This window comes from Coregonus lavaretus (genome assembly GCF_964263955.1).
Source record: "Coregonus lavaretus genome assembly, chromosome: 8".
NCBI classification, from domain to species: Eukaryota; Metazoa; Chordata; class Actinopteri; order Salmoniformes; family Salmonidae; genus Coregonus; species Coregonus lavaretus.
In genome coordinates, this window is record NC_139995.1 from 1903967 (window position 1) to 1922375 (window position 18409).

The window sequence follows — 18409 nt, forward strand, 5'->3', positions numbered from 1 at the left end:
TGAACAAGGTGGGTAGATAACTAATTGTTTCATTGTAGCAAAGTATTTATGAACTAAAAATCAGATCTCTTAAACATTTAGTTTATTTTTGTTCTATTGTCTATACAATAGGCCATCATTGATTTTGGCACAATAGTCCTGGCATATTCTCACGTTCAAAGAGCTTTCCATTTTGATTGGGTTATTTTGCCTAAAAACCTTTAGGCCTACCTATAATACAATATATTTTAAAAAACTGCATCTCTGCCCAGCCTGACAAGAGTGGCCAATGGGGTGTTTAGCATCCCCAGTGGCTCTGCAAGTGTGGAGAGGATATTCTCCGCTGCTGGCCTGTTCTCCAGGCACCATGAGCCTGAAGCCACAGACTGGCCAAACTTTTAAAAAATGAATTCAAAAGGCACTAATAAGTAATTTTTCGTTTAATTTGTATTGCATTCTAAGTAAGTCACAGCTTATATTTGCAATGTATAGACTATAATGATTTAATACAACTAAATGTTGTTTAAATGCTGAGCCCTTTATGTCCCTACCAGACTATTGTGTCGCACTCGCAAATGCTTCACAATGTATTTCTATGTAGGCTATAGCCTTGAAATAATATAGCCTAAATAATTCATTTTAGTTCCTTCTTAGGGTCCCTGTCTGGCTCCTGACCTATTTAGAGTGTTTATATGCTGTTTAATATGACATGTAGCCTTTTTGAAATGATCATTCCCCTTTTCATGTTTATTCAAATACTTTTCATAAAAATCATATGGTTTGGTTTCAATACTTCAAAACCAAATGGTAGGTCCAGGTAGTCACAAAAATGGGTGTTGGTTAAATTGTGGTTTTAATGAATGGAGAGAATTTGGAGCAGCAGTTTTTTTTCCCTGCGAGTGCCGAGCAGTTTTTAGCGGAGCGGAAAGTACGTGGAGCGCCAGAGCACACACTGCTCCATGAGTGATGAGCGGGATTTCCAACAGCTCCTCCGCTCACATACTCTGGTAGTGGGGCACACTGAGGCTTCTTTGTACTTGCACACACACATGCACAGGGTTACAGCAGGAAGCTTCTGAAACACACGTCTAGAGTTAGTTCTGCACTGGGTCTGAGAGGAGACCAAGTGAGACTGATCAAGACCACAATGCATAAGGGTTTCTCTGAGCTCTTTGCAAGGGCCTGATCTATCTTTCTCATCACACTTAGTTCTGTCTGTATCCCTCTTTTCTTTATTCCATCGCTCTCTTGCTATCTATGAAATTAGTCTGTGGGATTTCACATACGTCTTCATATCAGAAGGCTGATGTCAATTGGCATCAGTTTAATGGTTCACTAAAACAGCTGCCAAGTAGGCATAGCACACTCCACAGTTGTTGTCTTTGATGTGGTATCGGTCTACTCTCTCTGAGGAAGTTGCTTCCATTGGGCATTCACAAATTGACCAAAATGAGGCCAATGAATGACCACAACCACTTTCCAAGGTACGGTTATCTAAGTGATAACGATAAACCTCACCAGGACCCCTCTCTCAGGACCCAAGAAGAGAAGTGCTTTTTGTAATGCCCATTTCGCATAAACATGACCCAGACATTGTTATTTTCCAGCGATTACTCCTGTGCAGCGTTTGAACCCTTGCCTGCGGTGATGTGAAGGATTAGTCCTGTGTGCAGCTGTCTATTAGGATAGGACTGACTCCTGTATACCTCCGCCATCTGTTTGGCGTCAAGGGTTTTTATGGCAGATCTGGGCAGGAATGTGCTGGTGGTAAAGTACCCGTAGATGTCTCTGACATGTTTTGTTCTGTGTTCTCTCGTTGCAGTGCAGTGTGAAGCCTGCCTAAACCCAGCTCTTACCCAGCCCTGAGAGGTCCGGCTCCCAGCCTGAACATGAGACAGCTGTGTGTCTGTGTGTCTGTCCTGCTATCCTTGGCCCTGGCTGTGGCTAGGCCAAAAGCAGGTTAGCCAAATCCAACTGTGAAGTAATAAAATGACCATGAATGCATTACAGTTTGGCACACGTTCAATTGCTTCTTGCCTCATAATTTTTTCTTAGATTCAATCAGAATGAGAACCGGCATTGCGAGGAAGTTAATGAAATGAATACAAAATGACTGTTTACTTGTACGTAGATAATGTCATATTCATGTAGCTTGTGATGAACTTGCAGCTAATTTTCAACTCTGGCTTCATACATTCTCACATCGCCCAATCCAGCACCGGAGCAGAAGTGCAAGTCCGGTCCAGTGGACCTGGTGTTCGTTATTGACAGCTCTCGCAGTGTGCGACCCCACGAGTTCGAGACCATGCGCAAGTTCATGATCGACATCATCCACACACTGGACGTGGGGGCGAACGCCACCCGGGTGGGCGTGGTGCAGTACTCCAGCCAGGTCCACAACCTCGTATCATATTCTTAATTGATCTGTGTTTTTACACCTTAGCGAAGAACTACGCTTGGAAAGGGAAGATAGTTCTTGGCATGTATTTCTTATCTTGTCTTCCATTTTCAATCGCAGTCTTGTAGCTCCACAAACAAAGTCTAGAGAACTATAGCTAAAGGCTAAAAGCTTTTGCGATGCACATGTTTTTTTCCTAGGGTTTAACTAAACAGTTTTTTCCACTGGTAAAGACTCAGTTGTACCTAAATAGAGATAGTTAGACATGCAAACCCTGCACATGAAGAGGTGACTGAATCTTTGCATGCTTCTATGACTCTAGGTCCAGAACGAATTCTCTCTCAAGACCCACGCCAAGCTGCAGGGCATGGTGAAAGGCATCAATGAGATCATCCCCTTGGCGCAGGGCACCATGACGGGCCTGGCCATCAAGTACGTCATGAACCATGCCTTCACGGCACCTGAGGGTGACAGACCCAAGGTGCCCAATGTGGCTGTCATTGTAACGGACGGGCGGCCCCAGGACCGCGTGGCGGAAGTGGCGGCCGAGGCTCGGGACAAGGGCATTGAGATCTACACGGTAGGCGTGGCCCGGGCGGATATGACCTCGCTGCGCGCCATGGCATCGCCGCCCTTCGAGGATCATGTCTTCCTGGTGGAGTCCTTTGACCTGATACACCAGTTTGGCCTGCAGTTCCAGGACAAGCTCTGCGGTGGGTTGGGTTGATATGCAATATTATTGAATTATCATCAAATGTGTGTTCAGCGATATACGCGATTTACGCAATTATCAAGATACCACTCAGTTTCAATAGTATTGAGAAAATCGCACTTTACAGTTGCTGAAGTGTCAAGGTCACCAGTGTTCACAAAGGTATGTATTCGTACCTGAGACTTTTAAAGCTTGTAAAATGTTAATTTATCCTCATAAACTCAACTCATTTTCAGCTCTCGCTATAAGTTACATCCTTGGCAGCACAATATCAAGCATTTGATTATAATTAACATGCATCACTAGCTTTAGGGAACTTGATAATCTTTCAAAACAGTATGAGCAAATCCTTGATATTTCCTAATGCCAATGTTAGAGTGATTAAAGGTAGATTTTTTTGCTCAATTGCTGGGGTTCCAGGGATGGATCTATGCCTGGAGTCTGAGCATGACTGCGAGCACCTCTGTGAGAGCTCCCCTGGTTCTTTCCACTGCCTGTGTCTACCAGGGTACACTCTCAACAAGGATGGCAAGACCTGCACAGGTAGGCTGTCCATTGGGCTAGACATGAGCCAACGTAATAGTTACAAAATAAATAATGAACGATATATAATGTCAGTCAAGTGCATGCATAACTGTAGTGTATACAATTTCATCACAGCACTTGGATTTAACAGTAACTGGGCCTGGTTCTTGCATACAGTACCAGTCAAAAGTTTGGCCACACCTACTCATTCAAGAGTTTCACTTTATTTTCACTATTTTCTACATTGTAGAATAATAGTGAAGACATCAAAACTATGAAATAACACATATGGAATCATGTAGTAACAAAAAAGTGTTAAACTAGATTCTTCAAATCAGCCACCCTATGCCTTGATGACAGCTTTGCACACTTTTGGCATTCTCTCAACCAGCTTCATGAGGAATGCTTTTCCAACAGTTTTGAAGGAGTTCCCACATATGCTGAGCACTTGTTGGCTGCTATTCCTTCACTCTGTGGTCCAACTCATCCCAAACTATCTCAATTGGGTTGAGGTCGGGTGATTGTGGAGGCAAGGTCATCTGATGCAGCACTCCATCACTCTCCTTCTTGGTCAAATAGCCCTTACACAGCTTGGAGGTGTGTTTTGGGTCATTGTTCTGTTGAAAAACAAATGATAGTCCCACTAAGCGCAAACCAGAAGGGATGGCTTATCGCTGCAGAATGCTGTGGTAGCCATGCTGGTTAAGTGTGCCATGATTTCTAAATACATTACCGACAATGTCACCAACAAAGCACCCCCACACTATCACACCTCCTCTTCCATGCTTCACGGTGGGAACCACACATGCAGAGATCATCTGTTCACCTACTCTGCGTCTCACGAAGACAAATTTGGACTCATCAGACCAAAGGACAGATTTCCACCAGTCTATGTCCAATGCTCGTGTTTCTTGGCCCAAGCAAGTCTCTTCTTCTTATTGGTGTCCTTTAGTAGTGGTTTCTTTGCAGCAATTCAAACATGAAGGCCTGATTCACACAGTCTCCTCTGAACAGTTGATGTTGAGATGTGTCTGTTACTTGAACTCTGTGAAGCATTTATTTGGGCTGCAATCTGAGGTGCAGTTAACTCTACTGAACTTTTCCTCTGCAGCAGAGGTAACTCTGGGTCTTCCTTTCCTGTGGTTGTCCTCATGAGAGCCAGCTTCATCATAGCGCTTGAAGGTTTTTGCGACTGCACAAGTTCTTGAACATTTCCGGATTGACTGACCTTTCATGTCTTAAAGGAATGATGGACTGTCATTTCTCTTTGCTTATTTGAGCTGTTCTTGCCATAATATGGACTTGGTCTTTTACCAAATAGGGCTATCTTCTGTATACCACCCCTACCTTGTCACAACACAACTGATTGGCTCAAACGCATTAAGAAGGAAAGAAATTACACAAATTAACTTTTAACAAGGCACACCTGTTAATTTAAGTGCATTCCAGGTGACTACCTCATGAAGCTGGTTGAGAGAATGCCAAGAGTGTGCAAAGCTGTCATCAAGACAAAGGGTGGCTACTTTGAAGATTCTCAAAAATAAAATATATTTTGATTTGTTTAACACTTTTTTGGTTACTACATGATTCCATATGTGTTATTTCATAGATTTAATGTCTTCACTATTATTCTACAATGTAGAAAATAGTAAAAATAAAGAGAAACCCTTGAATGAGTCGGTGTGTCCAAACATTTGACTGGTACTGTATATCAATGGGACACTTGTGAGAAAGTTTTAACTGTGAGCATGTAGCCTAGGGGCTCTATTCAATATGCATTGCGGCATTTCAGCTTTACAGCGTGATTGAAATTTAAAGGCAATGTTCCATCTTAAGCAGAGACTGCATTCACGGTAAACACTGCATATGTCGGCTCAATCGGAAACTATCATTACATTTCTATCACAGATTCTTTAACACTTCAGATTGAATAGAGCCTTATGTCAAATTAGGATCCAGCAGTTACAGACTTAGCAGCAACTGTGATTTTTGTCTCTTTGTATGATACAGCCATAGACCTGTGTGCTGAGGGGAAGCATGACTGTGAGCAGATCTGTATCCCCTCCCCTGGAGCCTTCACCTGCGGCTGCAACACTGGCTACACCCTCGATGACGACAAGAAGACCTGCACAAGTTAGTGAGGCCATCATCAGGCCAAACAATATAATGCAATAAAAGAAACATGGTTAGCATAATCCATCCAAACCCATAGACCAGTGGTCACCAACCTTTTCTGAGTCAAGATCACTTTTTGAGTCAAATTGCAAGCCGAGATCTACCGCTCAGATTTTTTTCAAACATTACTTAAAAAACTTAACCCTATGCAACATTAACCAATTAAAAACAGTTATGTAGCAATGAGGTTTGTGTTGTGCAGTAAGCTATAGGCCCAATACATTATCACTGCATATTGGCTATGCCTGAATTACCCTGCTAATGTTGTTCTTCTCAGACCATTTAGAAATTATATTAAAACATTTTAGGTATATGAATTAGGTATATGATCACACAGGTAATAGATCATTAGTTGTATTACTTCTGAGGCACAGCTGAGTGTGCATAATAATTCATTTGTAGGAACACTTTGCTATACTCATTCATTGGAGTTTTCCAGCATTGAATTTGGCCTTACTGCTATTAGCCCATAGAAACGCATTGAATAACAGCTTCTTACATGGATAAACAGATAGTCCCCATGTATTGAACCACTTATTTTAGGTACTAAAAGAACATATGGAAACTTCTACCTTCTTGAATGCCAACAGGTCACTGCGCAATAGCGAGCAGTAGAATAATAATGAAGACATCAAAACTATGAAATAACACACATGGAATCATGTAGTAACCAAAAAAGTGTTAAACAAATCAAAATATATTTTATATTTGAAATTCTTCAAATAGCCACCCTTTGCCTTGATGACAGCTTTGCACACTCTTGGCATTCTCTCAACCCGCTTCATGAGGTAGTCACATGGAATGAATTTCAATTAACAGGTGTGCCTTGTTAAAAGTTAATTTGTGGAATTTCTTTCTTTCTTAATGCGTTTGAGCCAATCAGTTGTGTTGTGACAAGGTAGGTGTGGTATACAGAAGATAGTCCTATTTGGTAAAAGACCAAGTCCATATTATCGCAAGAACAGCTCAAATAAGCAAAGAGAAACGACAGTCCATCATTACTTTAAGACATGAAAGGTCAGTCAATGCGGAAATTTCAAGAACTTTGAACGTTTCTTCAAGTGCAGTTGCAAAAACCATCAAGCGCTATGATGAAACTGGCTCTCATGAGGACCGCCACAGGAAAGGAAGCCCCAGAGTTACCTCTGCTGCAGAGCATAAGTTCATTAGAGTTACCAGTCTCAGAGATTGCAGCCCAAATAAATGCTTCTCAGAGTTCAAGTAACAGACACATCTCAACATCAACTGTTGTCTTCACTATTATTCTACAATGTAGAAAATAGTAAAAATAAAGAAAAACCCTTGAATGAGTAGGTGTGTCCAAACTTTTGACTGGTACTGTACTTCCATAAAAAACAATTCACTGGTACCCGGCTACCTTCAGACTCGTCTTGTAGGCGTCATAGAGCAAAACAACCGACACGTACGTGTTCGTGAGAGACTCACCTTTCCACCATATTAGTGTGTAGCCCAAACGGTTTAGACGCTACAGACGCTTTCGTTAGAAGACCGATTTTCGGGATGTCTCATGGTCTGACAAACATTGCTCTAGCGCTGACATCTTTCACCGCAGATGCAGAAGGGCTACACTGGCGGATGTGGTGGATTGAGACGCAGCCCATGCAAAATACCAGATACTGTATCTCTAGCTTAAACTGACAGATTTTTATGGGGAGTTTTTTATTATGCTAATTAGATTTCCATGGGGCCATCGACTCTAGGGAGTTTTAAACATGAACTTACTCATAAAACTCATGCAGACACAATGATCTGAGCTATCTGATTGGCCAGCGGTAGGCCTATAGGTGCACTTGATTTGTTCTCTGGGCCTGCCGGGTAGGTGGAGTTCTACCTTCATACACATGAAATGGTTCAAAATGGGAACACATTGCTTTCCCCGTGCAAGGGCTGCTGAATCAAGTGCACCTACCGCCAACAAAGCGAAACAAATACATTTTTGTTTAACGCAAAGGGTTTTACCTAGCACCAAAAAGGTTCCCCTATAGGGACAAACCGATGAACCCTACATGGTTCTACTTAGCACCTTTTTTTCTGAGAGTGTACTTCAACTGTGAAACCCCATCTGATCCAAAAATATAAGCTTGATTTACACTATTGTTTGTAAAGAATGTAATAATAGCCTCAAAACATGGTTAAAACTTGAATTTTGATCTCATGGATGGTCAGTCCTTACATCCATAGCTCTGTCAATTAATTATATTTCTCCATCCTTCAGCTGTTTACCAAAACAAGTAGCAGGGCGACAACTTTGTTTTTGTTTGATCTGCAGATTGCCCATTTAACCCCTCCCCCCCAGTTACTACATAATGTGTTACAAAGTATCTATAACCGTATGTGTGTGACATAATCACCAATGTCAAATGTGACATAACATGTGCTTTATAAAGGGTGACATGTTATGCTGAAGGATGGCACACGCTCTAAAGTGAAGTCGTGTTAGTCACATTACACCTAATCTCATTCCCAGACACTTCCACCCAAATGCGCGGAAGGTCTGGTGGACGAACGCATCAATCTTGGCCTTCATTAGATAGGGTTAGGTTTACAATAAAATGTTAAGAAGAGAAATTGTGGAAATGGGCAGGGTTCAGCCATAATTAATACTTTGTGGCTGTGTTAACTCGTGATGACCAGGGGGAATGTTTTTGCTATCAAAGGACATAGCCTGATGACAAATACTTTACTCAGTAGTCACTCCCATAACATTCTGTGGTCACTCCCACTAAGGCCAACTTTGAATGGTTGATATCCCAGGCTTATGTGTGCTGTGTGCACAATAGCCTGGGGACAGCGTTACACCAAGAAACACTTACCTTGATGAAAGCCTCCAACATAAGGAAATTGAAAGTGGCTTTCTTCTGGAACCAAGTTACATGTTTTTCAGTACACAAATATGCAGCCAACAATATAACGAACCATACCATGCGGTGCTGGGCCGTCAGGTCTTTGACACATTCACCCACTCCCCCGCTCAAAGATCAGCCACAAAATGTTGCCACCATTGTAACAGGTTGTAATCAAGCCCTGGTCTCCTGTAGATCATGAGAACCTTCATAAATCAGCAGAACATTAATAACCTATTAATTGACACTTTATGTAGTGTCCTGTAATACTTTGTTTGAAGTGAGACACCTTCGGTCAATCATAACACATCCATAAAGACTCTATATTGCATGACGCTGAACTTACTTTAAAGTTCGACCACTTTGGTAATTTATAACACATACATAAATGCCTTGTATCATTTAAAGCTGTACTTACTATAAAGTCAGACACCTTTGGTCATTCATAACACATACATAAAGGCTTACTTGATGTAAATACAAATGTATTAACACTTAGGGAATTATCACTAACAGCTAAAACAAATAACATTTAAACCATACATTTCCTTTTATTTTTAAATGTTTTAAACAATACAAAAATACATTACGTTTCAAGAAGTCCAGCAATACATTTACATTGAACATTACACGGGGTTGTGAATAGTGTACATTTTCCCTGAGCTGGATCCAACCCTAAAAGTAACAGCAAAGAAAGTTAGCAGGTCTGTAAGGAAATGCCTTGTCACACCATCTGGATAAGGTCATTTCTGTGCTGCGCCAGAAATATTCTAAATGGGGAGATGAAGAACCTCCATTCGATTCGTATTATTATTTTCATCATTCATTTACAAATTTCATGGCGTGACTATGAGACGTGGCTGTATAAAGTGCATTCGGAAAGTATTCAGACCCCTTGACTTTTTCCAAAAGCCTTATTCTGAAATGGATTAAATAAATGTTTTTCCTCATCAATCTACAAACAATACCCCATAATGACAAAGCGAAAACAGGTTTTGAGAATTTTTGCAAATGTCTTAAAAATAAAAAAACAGAAACACTTTATTTACATAAGTATTCAGACCCTTTGCTATGAGAATCGAAACAGAGCTCAGGTGCATCCTTTTTCCATTTATCATCCTTGAGATGTTTCTACAACTTGATTGGAGTCCACCTGTGTAAATTCAATTGATTGGACATGATTTGGAAAGGCACACACCTGTCTATATAAGGTCCCACAGTTGACAGTGCATGTCAGAGCAAAAACCAAGCCATGATGTCGAAGGAATTGTCCGTAGAGCTCCGAGACAGGACTGTGTTGAGGCACAGATCTGGGGAAGTGTACCAAAAAATGTCTGCAGCATTGAAGGTGCCCAAGAACACAGTGGCTTCCATCATACTTAAATGGAAGAAGTTTGGAGCCACCAAGACTCTTCCTAGAGCTGGCCGCACGCCCAAACTGATCAATCGGGGGAGAAAGGCCTTGGTCAGGGAGGTGACCAAGAACCCAATGGTTACTCTGACAGAGCTCCAGCGTTCCTCTGTGGTGATCAGAAAACCTTCGAGAAGGAAAACCATCTCTGCAGCACTCCACCAATCCGGCCTTTATGATAGAGTGGCCAGAGGAAAGCCACTCCTCATTAAAAGGCACACGACAGCCCGCTTGGAGTTTGCCAAAAGGCACCTAAAGGACTGTCAGACCATGAGAAACAAGATTATCTGGTCTGATGAAACCAACATTGAACTCTTTGGCCTGAATGCCAAGCGTCACGTCTGGAGGAAACCTGGCACAATCCCTACGGTGAAGCATGGTGGTGGCAGCATCATGCTGTGGGGATGTTTTTCAGCGGCAGGGACTGGGAGACTAGTCAGGATCGAGGGAAAGATGAACGGAGCAAAGAACAGAGAGATCCTTGATGAAAACCTGCTCCAGAGCGCTCAGTACCTCAGACTGGGGCGAAGGTTCACCTTCCAACAGGAAAACAGCCCTAAGCACACAGCCAAGACAACGCAGGAGTGGCTTCGGGACAAGTCTCTTGAATGTCCTTAAATGGCCCAGCCAGAGCCCGAACTTGAACCCGATTGAACATCTTTGGAGAGACCTGAAAATAGCTGTGCAGTGACACTCCCCATCCAACCTGACAGAGCTTGAGAGGGGCTGCAGAGAAGAATGGGAGAAACTCCCCAAATACAGTTGTACCAAGCTTGTAGTGTCATACCCAAGAAGATTTGAGGCTACAATCGCTGCCAAAGATGTTTCAACAAAGTACTGAGTAAAGGGTCTGAATACTTATGTAAATGTGATATTTCCGGTGGTTTTTTAATGTATGTTTGCAAAAAATTCAAAAATACGTTTTTTTGCTTGTCATTACGGGGTATGGTGTGTAGATTGATGAGGATACATGTTTTAGAGTAATATAACATAATACACTACATGACCAAAAGTATGTGGACCCGTGCTCGTCGAACATCTCATTACAAAATCATGGGCATATATATGGAGTTGGTCCCCCCTTTGCTGCTATAACAGCCTCCACTTTTCTGGGAAGGCTTTCCACTAGAAGTTGGAACATTGTTGCGGGGACTTGCTTCCATTCAGCCACAAGAGCATTAGTGAGGTTGGGCACTGATGTTGGGCGATTAGCCCTGGCTCGCAGTCGGCGTTCCAATTCATTCCAAAGGTGTTCGATGGGGTTGAGGTCAGGACTCTGTGCAGGCCAGTCAAGTTCTTCCACACCAATCTCGACAAACCATTTCTGTATGGACCTCGCTTTGTGCACTGGGGCATTGTCATGCTGAAACAGGATATGGCTTTCCCCAAACTAATGCCACAAAGTTGAAAGCACAGAATCGTCTAGAATGCTGTAGCGTTAAGATTTCCCTTCATTGGAACTAAGGGGCCTAGCCTGAACCATGAAAAACAGTCCCAGATCATTATTCCTCCTCCATCAAACTTTACAGTTGCCACTACGCCAAATCCAGATTCATTCGTCGGATTACCTGATGGTGAGGTATGATTTATCACTCCAGAGAACGTGTTTTCACTGTTCCAGAGTCCAATGGCGGCGTGCTTTACGCCACTCCAGCCGACGATTGGCATTGAGCATGGTGAACCCATTTCATGAAGCTCCCGACGAACAGTTCTTGTGCTGACCTGGCTTCCAGAGGCAGTTTGGAATTCGGCGACAAACGATTTTTACTCTGTACGCGCTTCAGCTCTCACCGGTTCCGTTCTGTGAGCTTGTGTGACCTATTACTTTGCGGCTGAACAGTTGGTGCTCCAAGACGTTTCCACTTCACAATAACAGCACTTACATTTGATCGGGCAGCTCTAGAAGGGCAGAAAGTTGACGAACTGACTTGTTGGAAAGGTGGCATCCTATGAATGTGCCAGGTTTGTATTTGTATTTATTATGGATCCCCATTAGCTGCTACCAAGGCAGCAGCTACTCTTCCTGGGGTCCAGCAAAATTAAGGCAGTTATACATTTAAAAAACATTACAATACATTCATAACAGATTTCACAACATATTAAGTGTGTGCCCTCAGGCCTCTACTCTACTACCACATATCAAGAACACAAAATCCATGTGTACATGTGTGTATAGTTTGTATGTTATCGTGTGTTTGTATGCATGTGTCTATGTTTGTGTTGCTTCACAGTCCCCGCTGTTCCATAAGGTGTATTTTTATCTGTTTTTTTAAATCTAATTTTACTGCTGGCATGAGTTACTTGATGTGGAATAGAGTTCCATGTAGTCATGGCTCTATGTAGTACTGTGCGCCTCCCATAGTCTGTTCTTTACTTGGGGACTGTGAAGAGACCTCTGGCGGCATGTCTTGTGGGGTATGCATGGGTGTCCGAGCTGTGTGCCCGTAGTGCAAACAGACAGCTCAGTTCATTCAACATGTCAATACAAATATAAGTAGTGATGAAGTCAATCTCTCCTCCACTTTGAGCCAGGAGAGATTGACATGCATATTATTAATGTTGGCTCTCTGTGTACATCCAAGGGCCAGCTGTGCTTCCCTGTTCTGAGCCAATTGCAATTTTCCTAAGTCCCTCTTTGTGGCACCTGATCACATGACTGAACAGTAGTCCAGGTGTGACAAAACTAGGGCCTGTAGGACTTGCCTTGTTGATAGTGCTGTTAAGAATGCAGAGCAGCGCTGTATTATAGACAGACTTCTCCCCATCCTAGCTACTGTTGTATCAATATATTTTAACTATGACAGTTTACAATCCAGGGTTACTCCAAGCAATTTAGTCTCCTCAACTTGCTCAATTTCCACATTGTTCATTACAAGATTTAGTTGAAGTTTAGGGTTTAGTAAATGATTTGTCCCAAAATACAATGCTTTTAGTTTTTGAAATATTTAGGACTAACTTATTCCTTGCAACCCATTCTGAAACTAACTGCAGCTCTTTGTTAAGTGTTGCTGTCATTTCAGTCACTGTGGTAGCTGACGTGTACAATGTTGAGTTGTCCGAATACATAGACACACTGGCTTTACTCAAAGCCAGTGGCATGTCGTTAGTAAAGATTGAAAAAAGTAAGGGGCCTAGACAGCTGCGATGGGGAATTCCTGGATTTAGTTGGAGAGGCTTCCATTAAAGAACACCCTTTGTGTTCTGTTAGACAGGTAACTCTTTATCCACAATATAGCAGGGGGTGTAAAGCTATAACACATACGTTTTTTCAGCAGCAGACTATGATCGATAATGTCAAAAGCTGCATCAATTTCTCTCAGCCAATCATCAGTCATTTGTGCAAGTGCTGTGCTTGTTGAATGTCCTTCCGTATAAGCGTGCTGAAAGTCTGTTGTCAATTTGTTTACTGTAAAATAGCATTGTATCTGGTCAAACACCTTTTTTTAAAGTTTAAAAAGGGTTGGTAACAGGCTGATTGGTCGGCTATTTTAGCCAGTAAAGGTGGCTTTACTATTCTTAGGTAGCGGAATGACTTTTGTTTCCCTCCAGGCCTGAAGGTACACACTTTCTAGTAGGCTTAAATTGAAGATATGGCAAACAGGACTGGCAATATTGTCCGCTATTATCCTTAGTAATTTTCCATCCAAGTTGTCAGACCCCGGTGGCTTGTCATTGTTGATCAACAATAATAATATTTTCACCTCTTCAACACTTACTTTACGGAATTCAAAATTACAATGCTTGTCTTTCATAATTTGGTCAGATATACTTGGATGCGTAGTGTCAGCGTTTTTTGATGGCATGTCATGCCTAAGTTTGCTAATCTTGCCAATGAAAAGAACATTCAAGTAGTTGGCAATATCAATGGGTTTTGTGATGAATGAGCCATCTGATTCAATGAATGATGGAGCGGAGTTTGCCTTTTTGCCCAAAATTTCATTTAAGGTGCTCCAAACCTTTTTACTATCATTCTTTATGTCAGTTATCTTTGTTTCATAGCGTAGTTTCTTCTTCTTTTTATTCAGTTTAGTCACATGATTTCCCAATTTGCAGTACGTTTGCCAATCGGTTGTACAGCCAGACCTATTTGCCATCTCTTTTGCCTCATCCCTCTCAACCATACCATTTTTCAATTCCTCATCAATCCACCGGGATTTAACAGTTTTTACAGTCATTTTCTTAATGGGTGCATGCTTATTAGTAACTGGGATAAGCAATTTCATAAATGTGTCAAGTGCAGCGTCTTGTTGCTCGTCATTACACACCACAGACCAACAAATATTCTTCACATCAACATAGGAATCAAAACAGAACCTCTTGTATGACCTCTTATACACAATATTAGGCCCAGCCTTTGGAACTTTGGTTTCCCTAAAAATGGCTACTATATTGTGATCATTACATTCGATGGATTTGGATACTGCTTTCAAACAAATTTCTGCAGCATTAGCAAAGATATGATCAATACATGTTGGTGATTTCATTCCTGTGCTGTTTGTAACTACCCTGGTAGGTTGATTGATAACCTGAACCAGGTTGCAGGCACTAGTTACAGTTTGAAGCTTTCTCTGGGCAGCCTGATGAAAGCCAGTCAATATTTATATCGCCCAGAAAGTATACCTCTCTATTGATATCACATATATTATCAAGCATTTCACACGTTATTCAGATACTGACTGTTAGCACTTGGTGGTCTATAGCAGCTTCCCACCAGAATGGGCTTTAGGTTAGGCAGGTGAACCTGTAGCCATATTACTTCAACAGTATTTAATATGAGATCCTCTCTAAGCTTTACAGGAATGTGGATCTGAATATAGACCGCAACACCGCCCCCATTGGCATTTCTGTATTTTCTGTAAAATGTTATAACCTTGTGTTGCTACCACTGTATCATCATATGTAATATCTAAGTGAGTTTCAGAGATTGTCAGAATATGGATGTCATCTGTTACTAGCAAATTATTGATTTCATGAACCTTGTTTCTTAAGCTACATATGTTAACGTGGACTATTTTTTACACTTTTCTGGGATGCTTGATTCTTCTTCTTGCTTTACTGGGAAGCTTAGCAGAGCTAGACATACTCGGGTAATTTTTATTAGTGCAGGGTGAGCTGCACACAGTGGACTTCCTACTAGGGCACACCACCTTAGTGCTAACAGTATTACTCTGGTTCATAGGCATATGGGCCCTGTGTAGCTCAGTTGGTAGAGCATAGTGCTTGCAACAGCAGGGTTGTGGGTTTGATTCCCACGGGGGGCCAGTATGAAAAAATAAATAAATATGTATGCACTCACTAACTGTAAGTCGCTCTGGATAAGAATGTCTGCTACATGACTAAAATGTAAAAAATATGATTATTTCATACAATAGCTGTAGGATCAGCAGAGGCATTCCGGGCAGTTAGAGGGACATAAATTAGGTTATTTACATTGTGTCTTCCAACGCCCCTAGGATAATGTACATTTGCTGAATCATTTTGACAACTCAGCGAAGCAATGGTAGGGATTAAATGAGTATACGCAAGTGTTGTCTGCTAAATTAAGAAATTGTCTCAACACAGACTTATAATACTGTGAAAGGATCCAGGAACCCAAATGATTTGGGTAAATCCCATCCTCATAATACAAGCTTTGTTTCCAGAAGGTATCAAAATTGTCAATAAATGTTACACCCACAGAGCTGCAATAGTCTTGTAGCCAGTTATGGAGGGCTAAAGGTCTGCTGAACCGTTCAATGCCACGATTTAGGGAGGGCAGAGGGCCAGATATTATGGGGCGTTTGTTGGTGTCAAGTAGAGACCCAATCAGTTCTTTAAAATCCATCTTCAGCTGTTCTGAGTTGCCCTTCATAATGTAATTTGACCCCACATGAACCATGACAGTATCAGGCCCCGGTGACTGACTCACAGCCTTGGGAAGCAACCTGGCGATATCCTGATCTTTTGCCCCTGGATAACACAATGTCTTTGCCCCAGGTACAGATATATGCCTCACCATCGAACTCTCTATCACAATCAGCGAAATGATCCGGCCTCTGCCGTGTCTCGAAGCAGATTGCAATGCCAGAGCCACAGAACTCACCTGAGAAGTGGGCTGCTGAGACGCCGGCTGCGTGCAGGCCACAACCGCCAAAGGGACAGAGCTCTGATCCAGAGAGCACGGCCCAGCGGAGGGGGGCCACGGTGGTCCAGGCTGTGCCCAGGCAGTTGATTGACTAGGACAGGGAGAGGTAACTGGAGGGTCATCCACAGCCATGGAGGGAACACCCAAGCCCCCGACAGAGGACAGCTGGTACAGGGGTTCAAAGCGATTTGAAGGTCTTAAGTCCGGACGCGGGACACCTGGAGTTGAACAGTGAGCAGCCATTTTCTGGTTCAAGATAGTAGAGGGGTGCAGTTGTGGAAATTGTTCATAGTCCAGGAAGGTCCCATTTTGATCCTCTTGGATGTTTTGATAGGAAGCATTTGAAGATGTCGATATTCTCATATAATCCTTATTCAGTTCAAGGCGCTTGGTCAAATTTTTTATTTCTTCATGAAGAGTAATAATCCTTTCTTTAGCTGCATCAAGTTCAATACATTTTTTCATACACACATTTTTCATACACAAATTTTCATACACAACAACGAACATGTCACATATTATACATTTAATAGCTCGCGAGTCCCCAGCAGATTCAAATGTGTTTTGACTGCAGCACGCCGACAGTCTAAGGGATCAAACTTTTCCCAGCTCCACCGGGGACTTAGATGCTCCCTCCATGGCCGTGGATGCCCCCACCAGCTCCCCGCACAACTGTGTTGTTGTCTGTCCCTCGTTGAATGTGAGAGCGAGAGAGAAGCGCAGGGGGGCGGGTGATGTCTGGCGCGGTTATCAGTGGCAGGTCGCCGGCTGTTCCTTTCTACGCACCAGCCCGGCTGCATGTTTGTGTTCAGTGTAGCCTCTCAGAGCTGTGTCAGGTGTGTTCCCAGTGTCTGTAGTCGTGGGGGATACAAAACATACAATTACAGTATTTACTGGCCAACAATTGGAGTCACACTCATATGCTGGAAATTAGCAATTTCCTTTAGTCGTTTTATAGAGAGCGTTGTATGAGTTGAGCTTTTCGTAGCCTGGCTCAGTTGTTGGTATCCAGGTAATAAAGCTGGGTGAAAAAGTTGAATGAAAAAAGTTGCGCGAGGATAAAACGGAAGTTTGTAAATGTGTTAAATGCAGAGTTTTGATTAAACAGTTATTAAAAGTAAAAAACGATCAGCACGATAACACGGAAGTGCTGAAAGTCACTTAGCTCTTCAGTAAGGCCATTCTACTGCCAATGTTTGTCTATTGAGATTGCATGGCTGTGTGCTCTATTTTAAACACCTGTCATCTACGGATGTGGCTGAACTAGCCTAATTTGAAGGGGTGTCCACATACTTTTGTATATATGGTGTATATACAATTTAGCAGACGCTTTTATCCAAAGTGACTTACAGTCATGCGTGTATAGAATTTTACATATGGGTGGTCCCGGCAATCAAACCCACTATCCTGGCTTTGCAATGCTCTACCAAGATGCATGACAAGGTTATAAAGGCTTTGTGAAGCCTCAATTTGATATGATTTATATAGCCTTTACTAAGCAGTGCTTATGCCACCCTTTATAAAGCACAGGTTTATGTCACATTTGTGATAGGTGATAGTCACACAGTTATGCCACATTTATGAACCGTTTATAGTGCATGACATACAGTTGTAGATGATTTGTCACACATTTATGTAGTGTTAATAAAGGCTTAATGAATGCTTTATAAGCTGCACGTCATTTAAAGCGGGACCCTTAAGTCTATAGGAACAATTGCTTTAAGGTATGAATTATGGGACTTGCTTGGCCAGGATATGAGAAATATGCATGTCTATGATAAACTGCATTGTAAGCTCTATCTTAATGACCCCTTTGAGTTTTCATATTTCTGCATGAGAACAAGGGTGAGGAAATAGTTTTTAAAAAACAGTAAAATCCACTGTAAGTATACTGTACTTCCACTCAAAAACATGATTCATTCATTTCCTCACCCTTGTTTTCATGCAGAAATATGAAAATTCAAAGGGGTCATTAAGATAGAGCTTACAAAGCAGCTTATCATTGATATGCATATTTCTCATATCCTGGCCAAGCAAGTTCCATAATACATACCTTAAAGCAATATTTCCTATAGACTTCAGGGTCCCGCTTTAAATGACATGCAGCTAATAAAGCCTTCATAAAGCCTTCATTAACACTACATAAATGTGTGACAAATACTATCAAGAGCATTATTGAATTACTATTTAATATTATGCATTATAACTTCATATAATTTCT

The 18409-nt window shown here is 41.9% G+C and overlaps 1 protein-coding gene across 1 annotated transcript in view; it reads left to right on the plus strand.

The window, feature by feature from the left end:
• Positions 1-1868: 1868 nt before the first annotated feature.
• The window catches only part of LOC311134191 (matrilin-4-like), a gene marked incomplete at both ends in the record, with an annotated part of 42050 nt that continues 25509 nt past the window's right edge, over positions 1869-18409 (plus strand). The window contains 5 exons of the mRNA XM_084167802.1: positions 1869-1938; positions 2196-2371; positions 2700-3090; positions 3510-3632; positions 5625-5747. Of these exons, the coding sequence (XP_084023928.1) occupies positions 1869-1938; positions 2196-2371; positions 2700-3090; positions 3510-3632; positions 5625-5747 (883 nt within the window). The remainder of the gene's footprint in view (positions 1939-2195; positions 2372-2699; positions 3091-3509; positions 3633-5624; positions 5748-18409) is intronic.